General features: G+C 46.1%; 1 protein-coding gene across 13 annotated transcripts in view; it reads right to left on the reverse strand.

Moving 5' to 3' along the window:
• Bptf (bromodomain PHD finger transcription factor) overlaps positions 1-15145 on the reverse strand; it is a 105854-nt gene extending 90709 nt beyond the window's left edge. For 12 of the 13 annotated variants that reach the window (XM_005069998.4, XM_040749978.1, XM_040749976.1 and 9 more), the window contains exon 1: positions 14461-15130. In XM_005069998.4, coding sequence (XP_005070055.2) covers positions 14461-15130 — 670 coding nt within the window. Of the gene's footprint in view, positions 1-14460 lie in introns of all 13 variants that reach the window. The other variant, XM_040749974.1, reaches the window with a different exon arrangement.
• Between the last annotated feature and the right edge of the window lie 5708 nt (positions 15146-20853).

Below are 20853 nucleotides of genomic sequence, written 5' to 3' on the forward strand. Positions count from 1 at the left end.
CCCAGCACTTGGAAGGCAGAGGCTGGTGATGGATCTCTGTGAGTTTGAGGTCAGCCTGGTCTACAGAGTGAGTTCCAGGACAGCCAAGGCTACAAAGAGAAACCCTGTCTCAAAGAAAAAAAAATTACAAGGACTCTACAACAGATCTGGAACAGCATCCCAATCCAGTATTAGAGCTATTACTCGTAAAGCTATGTGTAAGTGCATTCCATTTGCCCCATTCCCTGGCTCTCCATGCCAGGAATAATATAAAAGCAGCAGCTAGCTTTCAGAGTACTTTTGAGGCACTTTTTAGCCCGTTATCAAATTTTATCCTCACACACACTCAACGAATAGTTACTGTTATTACTGTCTTTCAAAGATGCTCATGGAGGCAAAATGCTTTGTCCAGGTACCAGCCACTATGCTGACATCCACCCGATGCACCTTTTCCTGAATTTAAACTCTTTACTACTCAGGTGAAGCTCCTCCTCCATTGTCAAAACCAACCACCAGAGTTGATTGGTCAATGAGTTTGCCTTTGAGAAATAGCACAAAGGATTAAGAAGCCAGGAGGTGGTGGCAACACACACCTTTAATCCAGTACTTGGGAGGTAGAAGCAGGTGACTGTGAGTTCAAGGCTAGCCTGATCCACATAGTGAGTTCCAGAACTCCCTGAGCTACACCAAGAGAAACTTTGTGTCGGGGCTGGAGAGATGGTTTAGAGGTTAAGAGCACTGACTTCCAGAGGTCCTGAGTTCAATTCCCAACCAACCACCTGGTGACTCAAAACCATCTATAATGAGACCTGGTGCTCTCTTCTGTCATACAAACAGAACACTGTATGCATAATAAATAAGAATAAACCTTTTTTTTAAAGAGAGAGAGAGAACCAGGCAGTGGTGGCACATGCCTTTAATCCCACTTGGGAAGCAGAGGCAGGCTGATCTCCGTGAGTTCCAGACCAGCCTGGTCTACAAGAGCTAGTTCCAGAACAGCCTCCAAAGCCACAGAGAAATCTATCTGAGAAACGGGGGGGGAGGGAGAGAGAGAGACAGAGACAGAGAGAGAGACAGAGAGAGAGACAGAGAGAGAGAGAGAGAGAGAGAGAGAGAGGGAGGGAGGGAGGGAGGGAGGGAGGGAGGGAGAGCTGTCTCAAACCCTATGAACATTGTATACATAATAAATAAAATCATTTTTTTAAAAAGGTAATACTAGCTGGGCGGTGGTGGTGCATGCCTTTAATCCTAGCACTCGGGAGGCAGAGGCAGATTGATTTCTGTGAGTTTGAAACCAGCCTGGTCTACAAAAGCTAGTTCCAGGACAGGCTCCAAAGCCACAGAGAAACCCTGTCTCGAAAAATTAAAAATAATAATAATAATAATAATACTAACAGATTTAAAATGCTAAATTAAGTCTGGGTGTGATGATTCATTCCTTTAATCCCAGTATTTGGGAGGCTGAGGTGGGTGGATCTCTGTGAGTCTGCTGCCAGTCAGAGCTACATAGTGAAACCCTGTCTCAAATAAACATGCTAGATTGGGGGAGGGGGCTGTCAAGCATGTGTTTAGTATGTAAACGAGGCCATGTGCTCCAATCCCTGTATGTATGTCTGCAGGACAGAAGAGGGCACCAGATCTCATTATAGATGGTTGTGAGCCATGTGGTTGCTGGGAATCAAACTCAGGACCTCTGGAAGAACAGTCAGTGCTCTTAACCTCTGAGACATCTATCCAGCCCCATAACAATTTTTCTAAAAGCTGAAAACAGTTAAACATCAATACAATAGACCATCCACACTAATATAAAAACATAAAACACTCACGTACAAACATACATAGCACAAGGATAAAAATAACAATATATGCCAACTTCACAAGGACTTTTTTACCTTTGGAGAAGCAAAGAGAAGGAAAGGTCAACAATCTGTAATTTTCTTCATCTTTAAAGGTAACAGAGGTCTGAAGCAAATACCCTGAAATGTCAGTGTTTATTAGATTTAGATGCTGGTGCCAGGTGTGTGGGCAGAGACAGAAAGACCTTGAGTTTAAAGCCAGCCTGAGCTACAAAATGACAGGGCCTAAGGACCTAAACCCAGTGGCAGAGTGCCAGTACAGAAAACACAAAGCCCTGGCTCTATCCCCGGCACCAGGAAAGTGTGTGTGTGTGTGTGTGTGTGTGTGCAAGCACGCACACACACTTACACATGTGCATGTAGAAGTCAGAAGACAATTTGTGGAGATCTGTTCTCTCCAGGAATCTAACTCACATCATCAGGCTTTTACTCGATGAGCCATCTCTTAGACCCCCTCAAAATTGCTTTCGTAAAAGACAACTAAATATCAATAGCAAACACAATCATGCATTAATAAAGATAAAAAGCACTTCCTGTCTTCACATATATTCAAGGATCCTATACACATGCAGTTTATGATTCTGGCTCCCGTCTCCATCGTTAGGCTGCCCAAGACAGGGCAGAATCTCAACTCACGCTATTCATGACATTATGGACAAGATGCAAAAAAATATGAAAAGGGCAAACTCCTAAGGTTACCAAGGGTCGTCACCTGGAAATACTGAGTCAACATCCTAATGCAAATAATATACTTTTGAAATGTGTTATTTTGGGCTGGCAAGATAGCTCAGGGGTGAAGGTTCCGGCCACCAAGTCTGATGAGCTCAGTCCCATACCTAGCTGTAATTCACAGGGTAGGAGAAAACTGACTCTGACATGCTTCACTCTGATGCCACACTGGAGCCCTGGTACACATACACACACACACACACACACACACACACACACACACACACACACACGTTCAAAAAATTAAAAACCAAAACTGTGATGAAATAATGCTTTGAAAGTGGAACATGATCATAACTAAAGTTATCAATTAGAACTTCAGGAATTATGAGAAGCAACTGTGATGTCACAACAGGGAAAAGTGGATGTCAGGCAGGGCTACATTTTATTAGCTATTTTTAACATTCGATTGTTTCTTCAAACTAGGGTGTGTGCAGCTGCGTAAGCACCAGAAGAGAGAAGGATGAAAGAAACCCACAACAATTAACACGCGCATTTCTAGCTGGGGCAGTAGTGGCACACTCCTTCAACCCCAGCACTCACACGCAGCCGCATCTCTGAGATCGAGGCCAGCCTGGTCTACAGAGTGAGTTCCAGAACAACCGGGGCTACACAGAGAAACCCTGTCTAGAAAAAGAAAAAAAATTCTGAAGTTCTTTCTAGGTTCCATAATAGAACACACTGTAACAGACCTGGCAGGAGGCAATGAGAACATACAAGTCCTAAGCAGGAAACACACAAAAGCTGTGCCCTTGTGAATCACAGGACATAGCATGGCCAGGGAGAAGCCTAGAGTAACTCTCCTAGCAGACTTAAGGAGCAACTTCATCACTGTGTCATAAAAGAACCCCACCAAGATAGCAAGGAATGAACATGATTAGTTAACTAATTTGAGAGAGAACATTGAGAAAACCCTGGGACACCTAAGTAAGTAGTTCACATGGTAACTTTAAAGCACAGGAAATCTGAGTTATCAAGTTAACTTTTCAACCAAGTCTAAAGCGTGCACACACGCGCGTGCGCGTGCATGCGTGCGTGTGTAAGAGAGAGAGAGAGACAGAGACAGGGAGAGACAGAGACAGAGACAGAGAGAAACAGAGAGACTTCAAACTTTATCTTATCAAGACTTGATAAAATTTGTGTCAGATTTTCTAACATTGTTAACTGGCTACCTCTTTCCTGACCACCAAGAACCATTAGTATTTTGTAAGTATCCTAAAGATGACCCCAAAATCTTACTGCAAGAGATACAAAACCAGGCTAGAGAGATGGCTCAGCAGTTAAAAGCATTGGCTGCTCTCCCAGAGGACCCAGGTTCAATTCCCAGCACCTACATGGCAGCTCACAACTGTCTGTAACTCCAGTTCTAGGGGATCTGACGCCCTCACACAGATATATATGCAGACATACATGCATGCAAAACACCAATATATGCGAAATAAAAAATAAGTTGATTAAAAAAATAAGTCGATTAAAAAAGTACAACATCACCATCTCATAAAAACAATGCTTGACCAACAGACTCCAATTTTAGGCCATTTTAACGACTATCACACTGAATGACACAGAGGTAGAGAGTGAAAGGAATCCCTTGCAAATTAGAGGCTTAAGTCAGGCACTGAAGAGTTGGAGGGAGAGCCTCCCAGCCTACAAGTGGTGAAGGGTGCAGTGCTGGGGATTGAGCGCAGGGCTTTGTACATGCAGGGAAGCATTCTACCAGCTGAACAGCATCCCAGTTCCACTAGGCTTATTTTAAAGGAAAAAATAACCACTCTTGAGGGTGGATAAAGATATGGCTCATTTGTTAAGAGCCAGGTGGTGGTGGCCACGCCTTTAATTCTAGCACTCGGAGGCCGAGGCCGAGCCAGTCAGATCTCTGAGTTTGAGGTCAGCCTGGTCTACAAAACTACACAAAGAAACCCTACCTTGAAAAAAAAAAAAGAGAACTTTTTTGTTGTTGTTGTTGAGAAAGGGTCTCACTATGTAGCCCTTGCTGTCCTGGAACTCATAATGTAAGCCAGGCTGGCCTCAAACTCACCAAGATCCACCTAACACCACCAAAAGAAATGAAGATATATGCCAGACAAACACACACCACATAAATTCCACAGCAACTTATTTATAATAACCAAAATAATTCAAATGTCTATGGACACAGCTTGTTCATTGCCCAAACACTGTACATACAATAAAATATGAGTTTTTAAAACATTATGCTAAATGAAAAAGGCCACATAATACAGAATTCTTTTTGTTTTAAGACATAGGTATTCCAGGCTGGCCTTCAACTCATAATCCACCTGCCTCAGTCTCCCATGTGCTACAGGCATGTCCCAAACCATGCCTGGCATTTGCTTCCCTTCCCAGGGTCTCTATGGGATGTTGAAAGTCAGCCTGGGGGCGTTGGTGGCGCACGCCTTTACTCTCAGCACTCTGGAGGCAGAGGCAGGTGGATCTCTGTGAGTTCGAGGCCAGCCTGGTCTACAGAGGAGTTCCAGGACAGCCTCCAAAACAATACAGAGAAACCCTGTCTTGAAAAAACAAACAAACAAACAAACTAGCAAAGAAAACGATGAAAGCACAGTTAGGGCTGGCCAGATAGCTTAGTAGATAAAGGTGCTTGCAGCCAAAACTGACAATCTGAGAACCTGACTCAGTTCCTAAGCTCACATGGTGGATGGACAGATGGACTCCTGCAAGCTGTGACACATGTTCACCCCCACCACACCCGGTGCAAAATAAATGTAAACCAACACGATTAATTTAATAATGTAGTTTCTTTGCTTCCTTTTGATATTCCTGGTTTCACCTCTCAAGTACTAATTTTCTTTCTTTTTAGACAATCTCACTCTGTACCCAGGCTAGCCTTGAACTCATGATCCTCCTGCCTCAGTCTTCAAGCACTGTACATGGAGTGAAGGAAACTCTGAGGGAATGTGCATTCTGATATGAATTCAGCCTATGAAGGACTCCAAGGACAACAGACTCATGGGAAATTGGCAAAGTCATTACCCATATAGACCAGGCCTAAGAGGAATGGCAAGGTTCTCCTCAGGAGTTCAAATGTGTTTACGAAGATTGATCAGTGTGTTCGAAGAACACCAACTGCAGCTTCCTCCACCTGGATGTTGACAGTCTGAGACTGCTGGCCTACAGCCATCTCTTAATGGAGACTAGTAACCCTCTCCCCATGCTGTGCCTCGTGAGCATGCTGAGGCCCTTCTAGGTTTCAGCAGGTGGAAAGCCCTACCTGATTCCAGCTTCATCATACCTGTGCCTTTCCTTCATTTCTTGTGGTCCCTGAACCACCAAGGTACATAGGTCATGGTGATCCTATGCTTATGTGCATGCCCCTCTGGAACATGGTGGTCCTATGCTTATGTGCATGCCCCCTCTGGAACAGGGCATCATTGTTCCTCTATGATTTCATTTCCACACTGAGTATGGTAGCTCAAACTCATAATCCTAGCAGCAGGAAGGCTGAAGTGGGCAGATTGCTGTGAGTTCCAGGTCAGAACTGGGCTATACAATGAGATTCTGTCTCAAAATAGTAATAATAACGGGGGCTGGAGAAGTAGCTCAGGAGTTAAGAGTTGCTGCTCGTACAGACAACCCAGATTCAGTCCCCAGCCCCACATGGAGGCTCATAATCATTCATATGCCAGTCCCAGTGGTCTAATGGCTTCCTGAGAACTACCTAGACACCAAGCATGTACCAGGAACACATAAATACATGCAGGCGAAACACTCAAACACCTAAACATACCTTTAAAAAATTATAAAAACCAAAACTACCAAATAGCTGGTGTAGTGACTCATGGCCTTTAATACCAGCACTGGGGAAGCAGAAGCAGAGGCAGAAGCAGATGGATTTCTGTAAGTTCAAGGCCGGTCTAGTAGTCTACATAGTTCCAGGACAGCCAGAGCTACACAGTTGAAACCTGGTCTGGGATGGGGATGGGGGACTTAGAACAGAAACCTGCTTCCTGAGGCATCTCTTTCAGAAAACTAGAATGGGGCTCACTGCAAAACTGTGGAGCTAGTAGAGCTGGAGATTTCTCAACACTTAAGAGGACCAGATTCAATTCCCAGCATCCACATGGTGTTGAACAACTGTCTCACAGCTCTCATGGAACCTGACACTCTCTTCTAGCTTCTGAGGGCACCCAGCACACACGTGGTGAACAGACAGACGTGGAAAAAAAAAACCCATACACATAAATAACTGATTTTTTTATTATTATGACGCTGGGATTTTAACTACTCTAAGCAGGTAAAGAAAATGGACCAAGATGAGCAAGAGGAATCTAAACAATGAATCACAGCTAGGGAATTGGCTTGTCTGTCACCAGATTACTGCTGCCCATCAGTATTACACTCTATCAAGTATCCCTTGCAAGTCACAGGCACAGGGAGAACAGGGTCTCAAGAGTGAGAAAGGAGACGGGCATTGGTGGCGCACGCCTTTAATCCCAGCACTCAGGAGGCAGAGGCAGGTGGATCTTTGTGAGTTCAAGACCAGCCTGGTCTACAGAGCGAGTTCCAAGAGTGAAAAAGGAGAGCCTCACAAAAGGGACCAGAGCTCCTGGTTCCAGCCTCCCAGGTTCTGCTGCACATTTCTACACACACAGCCCCATTTCCAAATACGCCTGTGGGCGGGGACCAGAGGAGCAGGCAAGTGTAAGCCACACACAAACCTACTTATGATCACAGACATAGGACATGCCTCACCACTACTCACAGATCATGCTGCCTAGCTGCAGTAACTCTCCTGGCCCTCATTTTAATCCTCAAGGTGAACCTCCACAGGCAATGGTGCTCAAAACAGGTCTCACTTCATCTCTGATCATACTGCTTTCTTCCAGCAGCATAGCTGGAACTTTCATTCTCTACCCATAATTATGGGTCAAGGCCGGGAAACTCCTGATTGAGCTGCCATTCAGGGATACAAAACTCATCCAGATCCCGCCAGCTAGCTCACTTTCCTCCTAGTCATCCTGCTGAATCTTGCAGAACAAAAAAATCTAGCATATCACTGAAGCCAGATAGCCCACTATTCCCAGATCTTCTGATTGGTCCCAGGAACCAGAATGAAGCACACAGCACAGATCTTGAGAAAGATAGAGACTGCTTCAGGCCACCTTTCTGGTGCACCATTCAGTGCAGGGAAAAGGGCTGCCCCAGAGACACACACACAGTACATCTCCCTGACCTGATGTGATACCAGTTCAAGCATGAACACTGGGTACTGCCGGTGAAAACACAGCACATCTGCTGGGTGTTCCAGAAGGGGTAAATGCCAAGGATCACCCAACTGCCCAACTGACAGGCAAGGGGAGAAAGTGCATGGCCACAGCCTGCTTCTCTGGGATCTGCCCAGCACAGGGTAGCAAACGCGACAGCACAGCTGACTTCTTATTCATGAGCTCCAGCTCTTGCTCATCTCTTGCCACTGCCCACACTTTACTATCAGTGCTGAGATCATGCTGTTCCCTCCTCTGCCTCCAGTCTTACAACCGAAAAGCCCAACCAGGAAGTTTCTGCCTACACCAACCACCCCTCAAACCAGGGCACTGATCCTCCCTCCCAAACTCTACACTTTGTACCCCCCTTGAAGCATCAGGAATTCTGTGTATACTGACAAGACATTGGGGTGACAGTGAAGGAGTAAATACTACCAGTGGACTACTACACTCTTTGTCTGGGGATCTACAGCTCATTCAGAGCATCTCTGTCACCAGTCTCTGCTGTCATAATCCTCAGAGGACAGAAATCAGTAAGACTCCCAGGATACCAGGATTTTGTTTTGATGTAGTAAAGATGCCAAATTTTAAAAACATAGCTAAATATTCCCAGAAGTCTCACACAAGGGGCATTCTGTCTCAAACAAAACATAAATCGTTTTTGTTTATATCAGAAATGTTAAATTTCAAAGTGCTATCAAACTCTACCAAATGTCTATTGAAAATAGACTTTCTGAGCATAATGGAACATGACTGTAATCTCAATACTGGAGAGACTGAGACAGATCACCACAAATTCAAGGCCAGTTCTAGGCCAGCCAGGGGACACATAGCGAGATCATGTTTGAAAAGGAAGAGGGAAAAAATCTGATTTTCTGTTTGGCTTGGTAGTACAAAGCTACTTGGTAAGTTAAGGCAGGAAGACTGTCAAATTCAAGGCAACGTAACAAAACCCTGTCTTAAAAAGAAAAAAGGTGAAGCCAGGCATTGGTAGCACATGCCTTTAATCCCAGCACTCCGGAGGCAGAGGCAGGCAGATCTCTGTGAGTTTGAAGCCAGCCTGGTCTACAGGAGTTCCAGGACATGCTCCAAAACAATACAGAGAAACCCTGTCTCAAAAAAAAAAAAGGTCCTGGGCAGTGGTGGAGCACACCTTTAAACCTGAGAGGCAGAGGTAGGGGATCTCTGAGTTCCGAGATCAGCCTGCTCTACCTACAGAGTGAGTTTCAGGACAGCCAGGGCTACACAGAGAAACCCTGTCTCAAAAAACAAACAATCAAAAGACATAAAAAGGCTGGGCATATAGAAACTTGCTTACCTAGGTTCAAACCCCAGTACCACAATACAGGTCCTTGATGGGATGGAGAAGTAGAACACAGATTTTTCTATATATAATCTTTCTCAATATACCAGGAAATTATGCCTACCAGATAAACTAACTCTATGTAGGCTTTTTTATATATACATTTTTAGGGTTTATTTATTGTCTATGTATAAGTGTTTCTGCCTGCGTGTATGTTATGTAACCACATGGGTGCCTGGTGACCTGGGAAGTCAGAAGGGGGCATTGGATTCCCTGGAACTGGAGTTGTGAGCCACCATGTGGGTGCTGGGAATGGAACCTGGGACCTTTTCAAGAGCAACAAATGCTCAAAAGCACTGGGCCATATCTCCAGGCCAACACAAACTTTTACCAGTTAAATACCAAATACCTCTAACTCAAGCAAAAAGAGATGATTTCCAGTTTCCATTAATAATCGACATCTCTACAGCAGTATTTGCCCTGTGAAGAAAATTTTATTTGCACAATGAAAAAGGAACTAACCAGCAGAGTGTGATGGCTCACATCTTAATCCCAGTACTTGAGAGACTGAGGCAGGAGGATGACAATGAGTTCCTGGCTAGCCTGGAATAAGCTGCTATCACAAAAAGAAAATTTTGTTGTTTTTTCAAGACAGGGTTTCTCTGTGTACCCCTGGCTGTCCTGGAACTTGCTCTATAAATCAGGCTGATCTCCAACTCAATGAGATTTGCCTGCCTCTGCCTCCAGAGTGTAAATAAACTTTTAAAGCCGGGCATGGTAAAACACGCCTTTAATCCCAGCCCTCAGGAGGCAGAAGCAGAGGCAGGCTGATCTACAGAGCAAGTTCCAAGCTACATAGAGTACATAGAGAAACCCTGACTTGAAGTTTAAAATAATAAACTTTTAAAGTCTGTGACTTTAATAATATCTATGTACAGGTTAGTTTTATGTCAACTTGACACAAGCTGGAATCATATAAACGAAGGAAATTTCTTGAGAAAATGCCTCCAGAAGATAAAACTGTAGGTCATCAAGTATGTAGGCATTTTCTTTTCTTTTCTTTTTTTTCTTCTTATTTTTGGTTTTTCCAGGCAGGGTTTCTCTGTGACTTTGGAGGCTATCCTGGAACTTGCTCTGTAACCAGGCTGGCCTCGAACTCACAGAGATACGCCTGCCTCTGCCTCCCTAGTGCTGGGATTAAAGGCATGCACCACCAACGCCCGGCTGTAGGCATTTTCTTAATCAGTGATCGATTAGGAGATCAGCCCATGGTGGGTGATGTCACCCATGGTCTGGTGGTTTTCGGTTCTACAAGTAAGCAGGCTGAGCAAGCCATGGGAGAGGAAGGCCAGTAAGCCACACTCCTCCATGCCTCTGCAATAGCTCCTGACTCAAGGTTCCAGCCAGGTTTGCGTTCCTGCCTTAGCTTCCATCAATGGAGGGATGCAAGCCAAGCAAACTGTTTCCTCCTCAAGTTGCTTTTGGTTCTGGTGTTTCATCACAGCAATAGTGACCTCTAATAAGACAATCCAACCTGCATGCATCAACAGTTACATTACTTACAGAGTACTCAATAAATAGATCAATGAACTAATTATACTAGGAACTTAGTTCTTAAGCAATTTATTTAGTAATATCTACTTGTATACTGTTTGGTTAGGGAAGGTACTTGGTCTGATGTCAATCAGTGTATGTCACTATGTACCTAAGACGATTGTGAGCTTCTTTCTGTTCCTCCTGTCTCCACCTCCACAGAGCTGAGGTTACAGGCATCCACTACCAAACCCAGTATATGTGCTGCAAATTGAAGCCAGTGTTTCATGAATGCCAAGCAAGCACTGTACCAGCTAAACAACATCCACAGCTCTTTTGCCAGGAATGTAATATGCCAGTAATACTCAAGCCAGTGTGCTAACTACAAAAACTAACCAAACTAGCCAAGCCGTGATGGCGCACGCCTTTGATCCCAGCACTCAGTAGGCGGAGGCAGGTGGATCTCTGTGTTCAAGACCAGCCTGGTCTACAAGAGTTAGTTCCGCCGGGCGTTGGTGGCGCACACCTTTGATCCCAGCACTCGGGAGGCAGAGGCAGGCGGATCTCTGTGAGTTCGAGGCCAGCCTGGTCTACAAAGTGAGTTCCAGGACAGCCTCCAAAGCTACAGAGAAACCCTGTCTCGAGAAAAAAAAAAAAAAAAAAAAAAGAGTTAGTTCCAGGGCAGCCTTCAAAGCCACAGAGAAACCCTGCCTTGAAAAAACAAAAACAAAAACAAAAAACCAAAAACTAACCACACTAGGGTTAATTCCCAGCACCCACATGGCAGCTCACTGCTATCTATAACTCAGTTCCAGGAAGGACATACATGCAAATTATTAAAAAACAAAACAAAAACTAACCAAACTTTCTATATTACCTGAAGCAAATCCCTGTTTAGCCTTGACTACACAAGATATATTCCCCAACTTTCCTCTTTGGCCTCACTCTTTATTTTTGTTTTTTTGTTTGTTTGGTTGGTTTTGGTTTGGTTTTTAGAGACAGGGTTTCTCTGTGTAGCCTTGTCAGCTCCCAAGTGGCTTAAATGTACCTTAACCCAGACATACATATACTCATTGATCTGAAATCTCCTCCCAGATGCACCAAGAATAAAACCAATAGCACAATTCACTGCTGCCATGGATACTCACTGCAAACAAGAAGACATACTCTCAAAGTCAAAAACATCAAACATAGCATCCTTTTATGATCAACTGAAGAAGATCAAACCCTCAAGTTAACTCCACAGCCAATAGAGAAAGAAAAAGGAAAAGCAGTTTAAAACAGTGAACTCTGGCTGCACAGATGGCTCACCCTTAGGAACACTTACTGCTCTTTCAGAAGACCTGAGTTCAATTCCTAGCACCCATGGCAGATGGCTCTCGGACCACCTGAAACTCCAAGTCCAAGGGATCTGACCTACACATACCCTCACATAGACACACACATACACATAATTTTTAAAATAATGATAAAAACACACCTTTTTAAAAGTTTTCTTTTTAAGTATACTCTGTCTGCTGTTAGAAACAGTTACTGGTTGAAGTGTTCATCAAAATCTAATCACATCAACTTTAGTTTCTTAAAACCTGATCATTAAATTATGGCACCTACTTCAGAATTATCACGTCTCACCCACTAACAATAACTTATCCAATCAGTCTCTCATGCATATCTGCCATGGGCATGTCTATTAGGAACTGTAGACTATGGAAGATCAAACTTACACCTGTAAGTTATTAATTCACATAAATACAGGACAAGGGCACACCAAGGTAGGCTACAAGTGTCACTCAAGAGAAATGTCTTTGAAGTATCATAAGCACACAAGTTTGCCAGGCTCTGAGAGACAGAGGCAGTGGATATCTGTGAGTTTGAGGCCAGACTGGTCAATATAGTGAGTACTAGGACAGCTAGGGCTATGTAGAGAGACCCTCTCTCAAATAAATTAATTAATTTAAAAATACTTAGGAGTACACAAGTTTTATGTAGTTGTTTAAAAAGGACCCCTAGCCACAGCCTGCAACCAAATTCAAGCAGATGATCAGTCATCAATTCATCAGTACTGTCTGTCAAGACTTCGAGGAGTTAAAAGTTAACTCAAGTGCCCTGCCAAAATGCCTCAGTTCTAACTCAAAAATTAACTTCCTCCACTACTGTATGTCAGCCTCCAGTTCAATTCTGGGTTCTTTGCATAGGGATGGGCAACTCATCATTTCTTAAAGTAAAACCCATTATTATAAAGATGCACTGAACTGAGGTGGCAAGGAATGGGACTTGCCAAAAGACGTCTTCCTCCAAGCCCCTCCTCCAAGCCCCCCCCCAAGCTAAGCTAAAGACAGTCTTCCTCCAAGCCCCTCCTCCAAGCCCCCTAATCTAAGCAACTTGTTCTTAAGAGTCAGGCAAATGAGTTAGCTTTTTCACTTGATGTTAACACAGTGTAATCTGGTTTAATTCTCATACTTGTCTCAGTTAAAAATTTAATCAATTATAAGGAAAAATGGGAACATTGAAATTTAACCACTTCTACTACCCTAGTCTCTCGAAATGGTAAGGCAAGCTCTCATAAAAAGACCATCATGTCCTCACTAACTTTATTTTGTAAATGTCCTTAGAATTAATTTTAAATTTGTTAATCCAGGGTAACAGAAATATAAAGGAAACTCCTGGCAGTCTGTTGCTACAAGTTAAGGTTCCTCCCCAATAACTATTCATTTAATACAAAGGAACAACTGTATGTGTGCGTTTTATTTAAACAAGACACATCTCAGGGTCAATATCAAGAAACTATGTGAGAAAACATTCGAGAAGTCACCATGAAGAAACCCACTACAGGTCCAGGAAGGGTTTTTCCCTCAGAAACAGACTAAAAAGACAAAGTCCTGTTGAATGCAAGCTGACATTTCTACACTGTGTGACTTCAGAAAGTTCATCTTCAGCAATTACGCCTAGATGATCAACTACACATCTTCTGCAACAGGTGCCGGGAAACTGCATCTCCCACGCAAAGCCAAGATCAAACTGGTTAGGACACACGGCCCTTTGGTGTTATACTTTTATTTGGAACTTAACCAAAGCGATTCTGAATCGGAAGGCTTGCCAATTTTGGTTTGGTCAGATTTTCTGGTTTGCTCTTTAACCAGCCATTTACCAGCAACTGTTGCACGCGCCCACGAGCACTCGAAGAACACAAACAAACGCACACAGGCCAGATGAAGCTCCCTGCTAACCGGACAGCAGCCCTTCCTCCAAAACATCTTTCAAACTATATGACTAGAGGTAGGAAAGGAAGCGTGTCTATGTGTGTTACCACGACATCTAAATGCTCACTTTTAAGGAATAGGTAATTTTTCCAAATGTACAAGAAAACGCATTAGAGATGCAATGGTTTGCAAAGCAGAAGGCTGCTTTCATTGTAAAATAAATAAATAGAATACTCACACCAAAACAAGGGCAGTAAAACGAACTCAATGGATACGTGTGTGCCAAACTTTCAATCCTGCCTGGTGGAGACACCGCACTTGGCACAAATTTTGAAGAGGAAAAAGAGGGAGGGGGGAGTAGGAGAGCGAACGAATGTGTGGCCTGCAAACTGCAACAATGCAATCTCCATTTTGAACAATGCGCCTCTTTCCTCTTGCAAATCTAGTTTTGTTTTGTCTTTTTTTTTTTTTGTCACTAGACGCGCCGTGGCCTCCGCGTGGGGGACAGGCCGGAGTGGGGGGGAGCTGGAAAGCAGGATGCACCGCACTCGAGAGGGAGCAAGCCAGGGGGAGGGGAGGAGGTGGGGAAGGAGTCTCCAGGCGGCCTGGGTGGGTACCTGGAGTGCTGCTGTATGTGCTATGGCTCCTGAAGCTGCTCTCCGTGCAGTAACTGGCGTCGTCGTCGTCGTCTTCCATCTCCTCCGGATAATCGGAGTCATCGTCGTCCTCCTCCATGTCATCTTCCTCCTCGTCCTCAGAATCCTGGGTCTCCTCGGCGTCGCCGTCTTCTTCCTCCTCGTCGTCCTCCTCCGAGACCATGTCCTCCTCCTCGTCGTCGTCTTCGCTCTCGTGGTCATCGTACACCACTTTGTTGACGGCGCGGCGGGCCGGGGTGGTCCGGGCCAGGTGGCCGCCCCCGCCCCCCGTCCTGCCGCCCCCGCCTCCTCGGCCCCCCCGGCCCGGGCCGCTGGCGCTGCTGGCGGAGGCCGGCGGCGGTGGCGGCGGCGGTGGCTTCCTGCGGCCGCCCCCCCTGGGCGAGCTCAGCCGCGTCTTGGGCGCCACCTCAGCCTGGGCGGCGGCCCACCTGCCCCGACTGCTGCCGCGGTGCCGCGAGCGCAGCCCCCCGATGGGTCCGGACGCGGGCGGCGGCGGCGGCGGCGGCGGTGGAGGTGGCGGCGGCGGCGGCGGTGGTGGCGGCGGCGGAGGCGGCGGCGGCGGGGCCGGGGCGCAGCGCTCCGCAGCGGGAGCCGCGGGCTGCTTGGGCGGCCTGCCCCGCCGGCCCCTCATGTCGGAGCCGCGGCTGGGGGGGGGAGCGGAAGGAGTGGGGGGGAGGGGCGCCGGGGGGCGCCGGGGCCGAGGGGAAGGGGAGGGCGCCGGGGCCCGGGCGGGAGGGGCGCGGCCCGGCGGCGGCGGGGTGGAGAGAGAAGGCTCAGTCCGAATTGCCGGGGCCCCGCTCCGGATCGCCTGCAGCCGCCATCTTGTTTCTTCCCTCTCGCTCGGTGACTGGGGGAACCGACAGCGGCCGCAGGCCCGGAGCGCGGTCACGTGAGCTGCGCCGCCCGACGAGCCTGGGACTGAGCGAGGCGGCGCGGCGGCCGCTAGGGGGAGCGCGGGAGCGGCGCGGCGGGGGCGGGGAGGCCCCGGGGCGCCCCGGCGCGGCAGGTCCGCGGTGGCGCAGGAGCGAGGGGTGGCGTGGGGTGTCCTCTAACCTGGGGTCTTCTCCTGGGACACCCCCCAGCTGGAGCTGGAGGTCAGGGGGACCTCTACGAGTGTCTCTCCAAGCCGGGTTGCAAAACAGGGAGTTACCCCCAAGTCACTGGTCCTTTGGGGGGAATTGATGCAGAAAAGAGCCGTGAGATGTGTCGCGGAAGGGCGCGACCTAGAGACTGAGGACAGTCGCCGCGCAAAGCCAGCCACGCGGGGACAGGAGCTGGAGATAGCCAGTCCAAGTAGAAAGCTTCCAAAGGCTTGGATTGAGAGGGTCCCGAAGTTGTTCCAGGATTGCGCGTCGGGAGCCACACCCCCAGGGTGGATCACAGACTTTCTCAGAGTCCCCACCCCGAAAGCCAGGGTTAAATTCCAGAACGTGGTTCCCTGCAGTTTCCCCGCATCTTTCCCACTTCCCAGCTAGGAACTTCCGCACCTTAGCGAGAACTTGCGATAGGAAGGATGGATGGCGTCTTGTCTGTAATTGGCTTCACAAAGTTGTGTGTTTGTGTTACCTGGAAATAATGTCTACCTGACGAATCACCAGTCACAATTTGGCCCAGGGAGCTGGTCACACTGATGAAATTTCAGGCAATGCACCTCCAAGTCGCCAAATTGAGGTGACCCAAGCCAGTGTGGTCGGGGGTCGGCCCTAGGAAAAAGAGAAAGGTTTTAGGAACCTGTATGAATGCTTACTGATATGAGAACCGAAAAAGTCATTTGAAGAAAGATAATTAATAGGATTCAGTCCTCTAAATGGCTTAATACAGTATGGTTAGGTGAATAGAAATGAAATGAAAATTAAAAGCAAGTACTAATTGCCAATTCATTTATTATTTATTCACTTTACTTCAGTTGATCTCTGAGAGTGGTAAACTTACCTATAGGGACCTCATAAGTAACAAAAGTAAAGAAAGTGAGTAGCATGAATCCTTTGGTAAACAAACGAAGAGTGCAGCTACACAGCCACGTGGCTACGTGGTGGTGCACACCTTTATCCCAGCACTTGGGAGGCAGACACAGGAGGGTTTCTGTGAGTTCGAGACTGGTCAATAGAGCAAGTTCCAGGACAGGTGCCAATGCTACACAGAGAAACCCTGTCTTGAAAAACAAAACACACACATACACACACACTGAGTGCAGCTACAGGAATGCAGGCTCAAAATAGGCAGATCTTCAAGTCTTCCTTGGGAATAGTGGGCATTTTGTTAAGGTAGGGTCTCACTATACAGTCTTGGCCTGGAGTTCCCAATGTAGACCAGACTGGCCTACATGGAGACCCACCAGCTTATGCCTCCTGAGTACTAGGATTAAAAGCATTTGCCACCACACGCTGCACTGGTGGGTTTTGGGCCAGGCTTTCACTATGTATTCCAGGTTGGTCTCAAACTTTTCATGTTCCTACTTCAGCCTCCCAAACTCTGGAATTACAGACAGGTCCCTCCATGCCTATCCCTAGATTTTTCAAGAGAATATGGAGATTCCACCTGCCTCTGCCTCCTGAGTGCTAGGATTAAAGGCGTGCACCACCAACACCCTGCTGGAGTTTTTTTTTTTTTGTTTTTTTCAAGACTTAATTATTATGTGTACAGTATGTTGCCTGCAGGTCAGAGGCACTAGATCTTGTTACAGATGGTTGTGAGCCACCATGTGGTTGCTGGGAATTGAACTCAGGACCTTTAAAAGAACAGGCAGTGCTCTTTTTTTTTTTTTAGATCTATTTATTTGTTAGATCTACAGTGTTCTGCCTGCATGCATGCCTGCAGGCCAGAAAATCACACCAGATCTCATTATGGATGGTTGTGAGCCACCATGTGGTTTCTGGGAATTGAACTCAGGTCCTCTAGAAGAGCAGCCAGTGCTCTTAACCACTGAACCATCTCTCCAGCCCCGAGAATATGGAAACTTTAACTGAAACATGTTTGTTTTTAGATAAAGAGGCCTAGCCTGGCATCAGGCTGGACTGTGGGATGACACATGTGCCACCATACCCAGTCATGGCAAAAAAAAAAAATGTGAGGAGAGAAAGAGAGAGACTACAGTTATTTAATAGAGGGCAAACGGTGCCTCATGGGTAAAAAGCTCCTGGCCACCACACATTTTGACCTGTGTTCAATCCTTGGAACCCACTGGTATAGAAAGAAAACCTGCTGGGCATAGTGGCAAGCCTTCAATCCCAGCACTCACGAAGCAGAGGACTACATATAGCCACCCTTTCTCAAAATAAAAATAATAAAGACACAGAGGAGACCTAACTCCAGCTCCCAAAAGCTACCCTCTGACTTCTACACAAAAGCTGTGACGTACACACATACTCACAAATAATTAAATGCCAAACTTTTTTGGGGGGATGGGGAGAGTTGAGACAGGGTTTTCTCTGTAACAGTCCTGTCTGTCTTGGAACTCATTCTGTAGACCAGGCAGCCTCGAATTCATGGAGATTCGTCTGTCTCAACTTCCCGAGTACTGGGGTGCAAGAGGTTAAAGGTGTGAGCCACCACAGCCTGGCTAGTTAAGACAATAGAAACATTCTTTTTTTCCCTAAGATTTATTTATTTATTATGTATACAGTGTTCTGTCTGCGTGTATGCCCACAGGCCAGAAGAGGGCACCAGATCTAATTACAGATGGTTGTGAGCCACCATGTGGTTGCTGGGAATTGAACTCAGGACCCCTGGATGAGCATTCAGTGCTCTTAACCTCTGAGCAATCTCTCCAGCTCTAGAAACATATTCTTAAATGTTGACTTGTTTTGAGACAGGGTATTATGCTGGCCTCAAACTGACTCTGTAGCTAAGACCTTGAACTCCTGACCCTTCTCCCCCTACCTCACAGGTATATGACATCATAGTTCTTTTTATTTTGTTTTTGTTTTTTGTTTTTTTTTTGTTTTTTAAGCAGTGTCACTATGTAGCATAGGCTGGACTGAAACTGCTATTCCTCTTGCCTTAGCCTCCTTAATGCTGGGAATAGATGTGTGCCAGTTGGGACTTTTTTTTTAAATCAAGGTCACACAGTATTGTCCAGTCTGGTGCAAATTCCTGGCCTCAAATGCTCCTCCAGCCTCAGCATCGTGAGGTTTCAGACTAGTGGCCTGCATCGCATCAGACAACAGAAGAACAACGATGCTGCAGATTGATCCAAATATGTACTTTCTGGATACAGCCCAGACTCTACACCTTTGTAACCTGTGACCTACATTGTTCCACATACTGTAGGGAAAGCAAGGGTATTGTATTAGAAACGGGGACGGTTTTTCAGATTTTGCAAACTAACAGTGAAGAAAATGTATTTATCAAACCTTTATAAACATAATATATGGAACAATGAGAGAGATTTTTTGGCATTATGTAGACTTTTTGGTTGCCAGCCACAGAGAAGTGACTCTGGCTCATTTCATCGGGAAAGGAATTCCTAAGGAGGATGCAGAGAGCTTTAGAATTGAGGGTTCCGAGTCTAAATGGAATCCAGCCTCTGAGGCTGCTGCCTTCCATCTTCCTGATGTTCCAGAGAAGATGCAGACCACCAGTCTAAACCTGAGTCCCAGCACAGACAAATGATGCTAACCACTTCTGGGCGCAGGCATACACAATGAAGTCAGTGGCTGTCATGTAGGGTCATAAGGTCAGTCTTAGGGGCGCTACAATGTATAAGGCACTGAGTATCAGTTGGGAGAAGCTGGAGAGATGGCCGGGGTTTAAAGCACTCGCTGCTGTTTCAGAGGACCTGAGTTCAGTTCCCAGCACCCATTTCTTACAGCTCTCAACTGTCTGTAACTCTACCTCCAGGGGATCCAACACCTTCTGACCTTCACAGGCCTCACACAGACACATTAAAAATAAATTAATAAATCAAATTTTAAAAAGCTTTCAGGCGCCGGGCGTTGGTGGCGCACGCCTTTAATCCCAGCACTCGGGAGGCAGAGGCAGGCGGATCTCTGTGAGTTCGAGGCCAGCCTGGTCTACAAGAGCTAGTTCCAGGACAGCCTCCAAAGCCATAGAGAAACCCTGTCTCGAAAAACCAAAAAAAAAAAAAAAAAAAAAAAGCTTCAGGCAAGCCAGTCGTTGGTGGCACACGCCTTTCATCCCAGCACTTGGGAGGCAGAGGCAGGATCTCTGAGTTCGAGGTCAGCCTGGTCTACAGAGCAAGTTCCAGGACAGCCTCCAAAACAATACAGAGAAATCCTGTCTTTTTTTTTTAAAGATTTATTTATTTATTATGCATACAGTATTCTGCCTGCATGTATGTCTGCAGGCCAGAAGAGGACACCAGATCTCACTATAGATGGTCGTGAGCCACCATGTGGTTGCTGGGAATGAACTCAGGACCTTTGGAAGAGCAGTCAGTGCTCTTAACCTCTGAGCCATCTCTCCAGCCCGGGAAACCCTGTCTTAAAAAAAAAAAAAAGGCTTTTTCTTAAAAAAAAAAAAAAAGGCTTTCAGGTATGGTGTTGCATGTTTTTCTTAAGTGTATGTGAGTGCTTTGCCTGTATGTATGTCTGCATACTACATGCATGTGTGTGCAATACCCAATGAAGGGTAGGAGAAGGGTATAGGAACCCTTGGGATTAGAGTTCCAGACAGTCATCCTCTGCCATGCAGGTATGGGGAATTGAACCCACAGCCTGTGGAAAAGCAGCCAGTGCTCTTAACTATTGAGCCATCTCTGCAGCCAGTCTACACCTTTAATCCCAGCACCCAGGAGACTAAAACCCCATCGCAAAGGAAGAGTGAGAGAGGGAGGTAGAAAAGAAGTCACTGTATTGTTGAAATAGGCAGATGTTCAGTTGGCTTGTATATCATGAGGCTGGTAGGAGGAAACCACTTCATTGGCTGTATCATTATGATTCCTCTTAAAACCAACTCAGTAAAGGCAACAGGCAAGTCCTTCTAGAAGACAACCCGACCAAGAGCCCATTATAATCTCTGCACTGGCCTGATGGTTACTTTGTGTTACTTTGTTCATGACCTCAGATCCACAGGTCAATCTTGCAATGGATGGCTTTGCCCACTTGCACTCACTGGCTCTCTCTCTCTCTCTCTCTCTCTCTCTCTCTCTCTCTCTCTCTCTCTCTCTCTCTCTCTCTCTCTCTCTCTGAGACCATTTAAATGTGTGTGTGTGTGTGTTCATGGTTAGTCTGTGTGTATGTCTATGGACTGTGCCTGAAGAAGCCAAGAGGGCATCGGATCCCCTGGAACTGGAATTACAGATGGTGAGCCTCTATGTGGGTGCTAGGAAGCAAACCCTTGTCCTGTGGAAGAGCAGTTAGTGTTGTTTTGTTGTTTCACATGTTTATTTGTTTA

Source organism: Mesocricetus auratus, unplaced genomic scaffold (genome assembly GCF_017639785.1).
Source record: "Mesocricetus auratus isolate SY011 unplaced genomic scaffold, BCM_Maur_2.0 Super-Scaffold_100007, whole genome shotgun sequence".
NCBI lineage: Eukaryota > Metazoa > Chordata > Mammalia > Rodentia > Cricetidae > Mesocricetus > Mesocricetus auratus.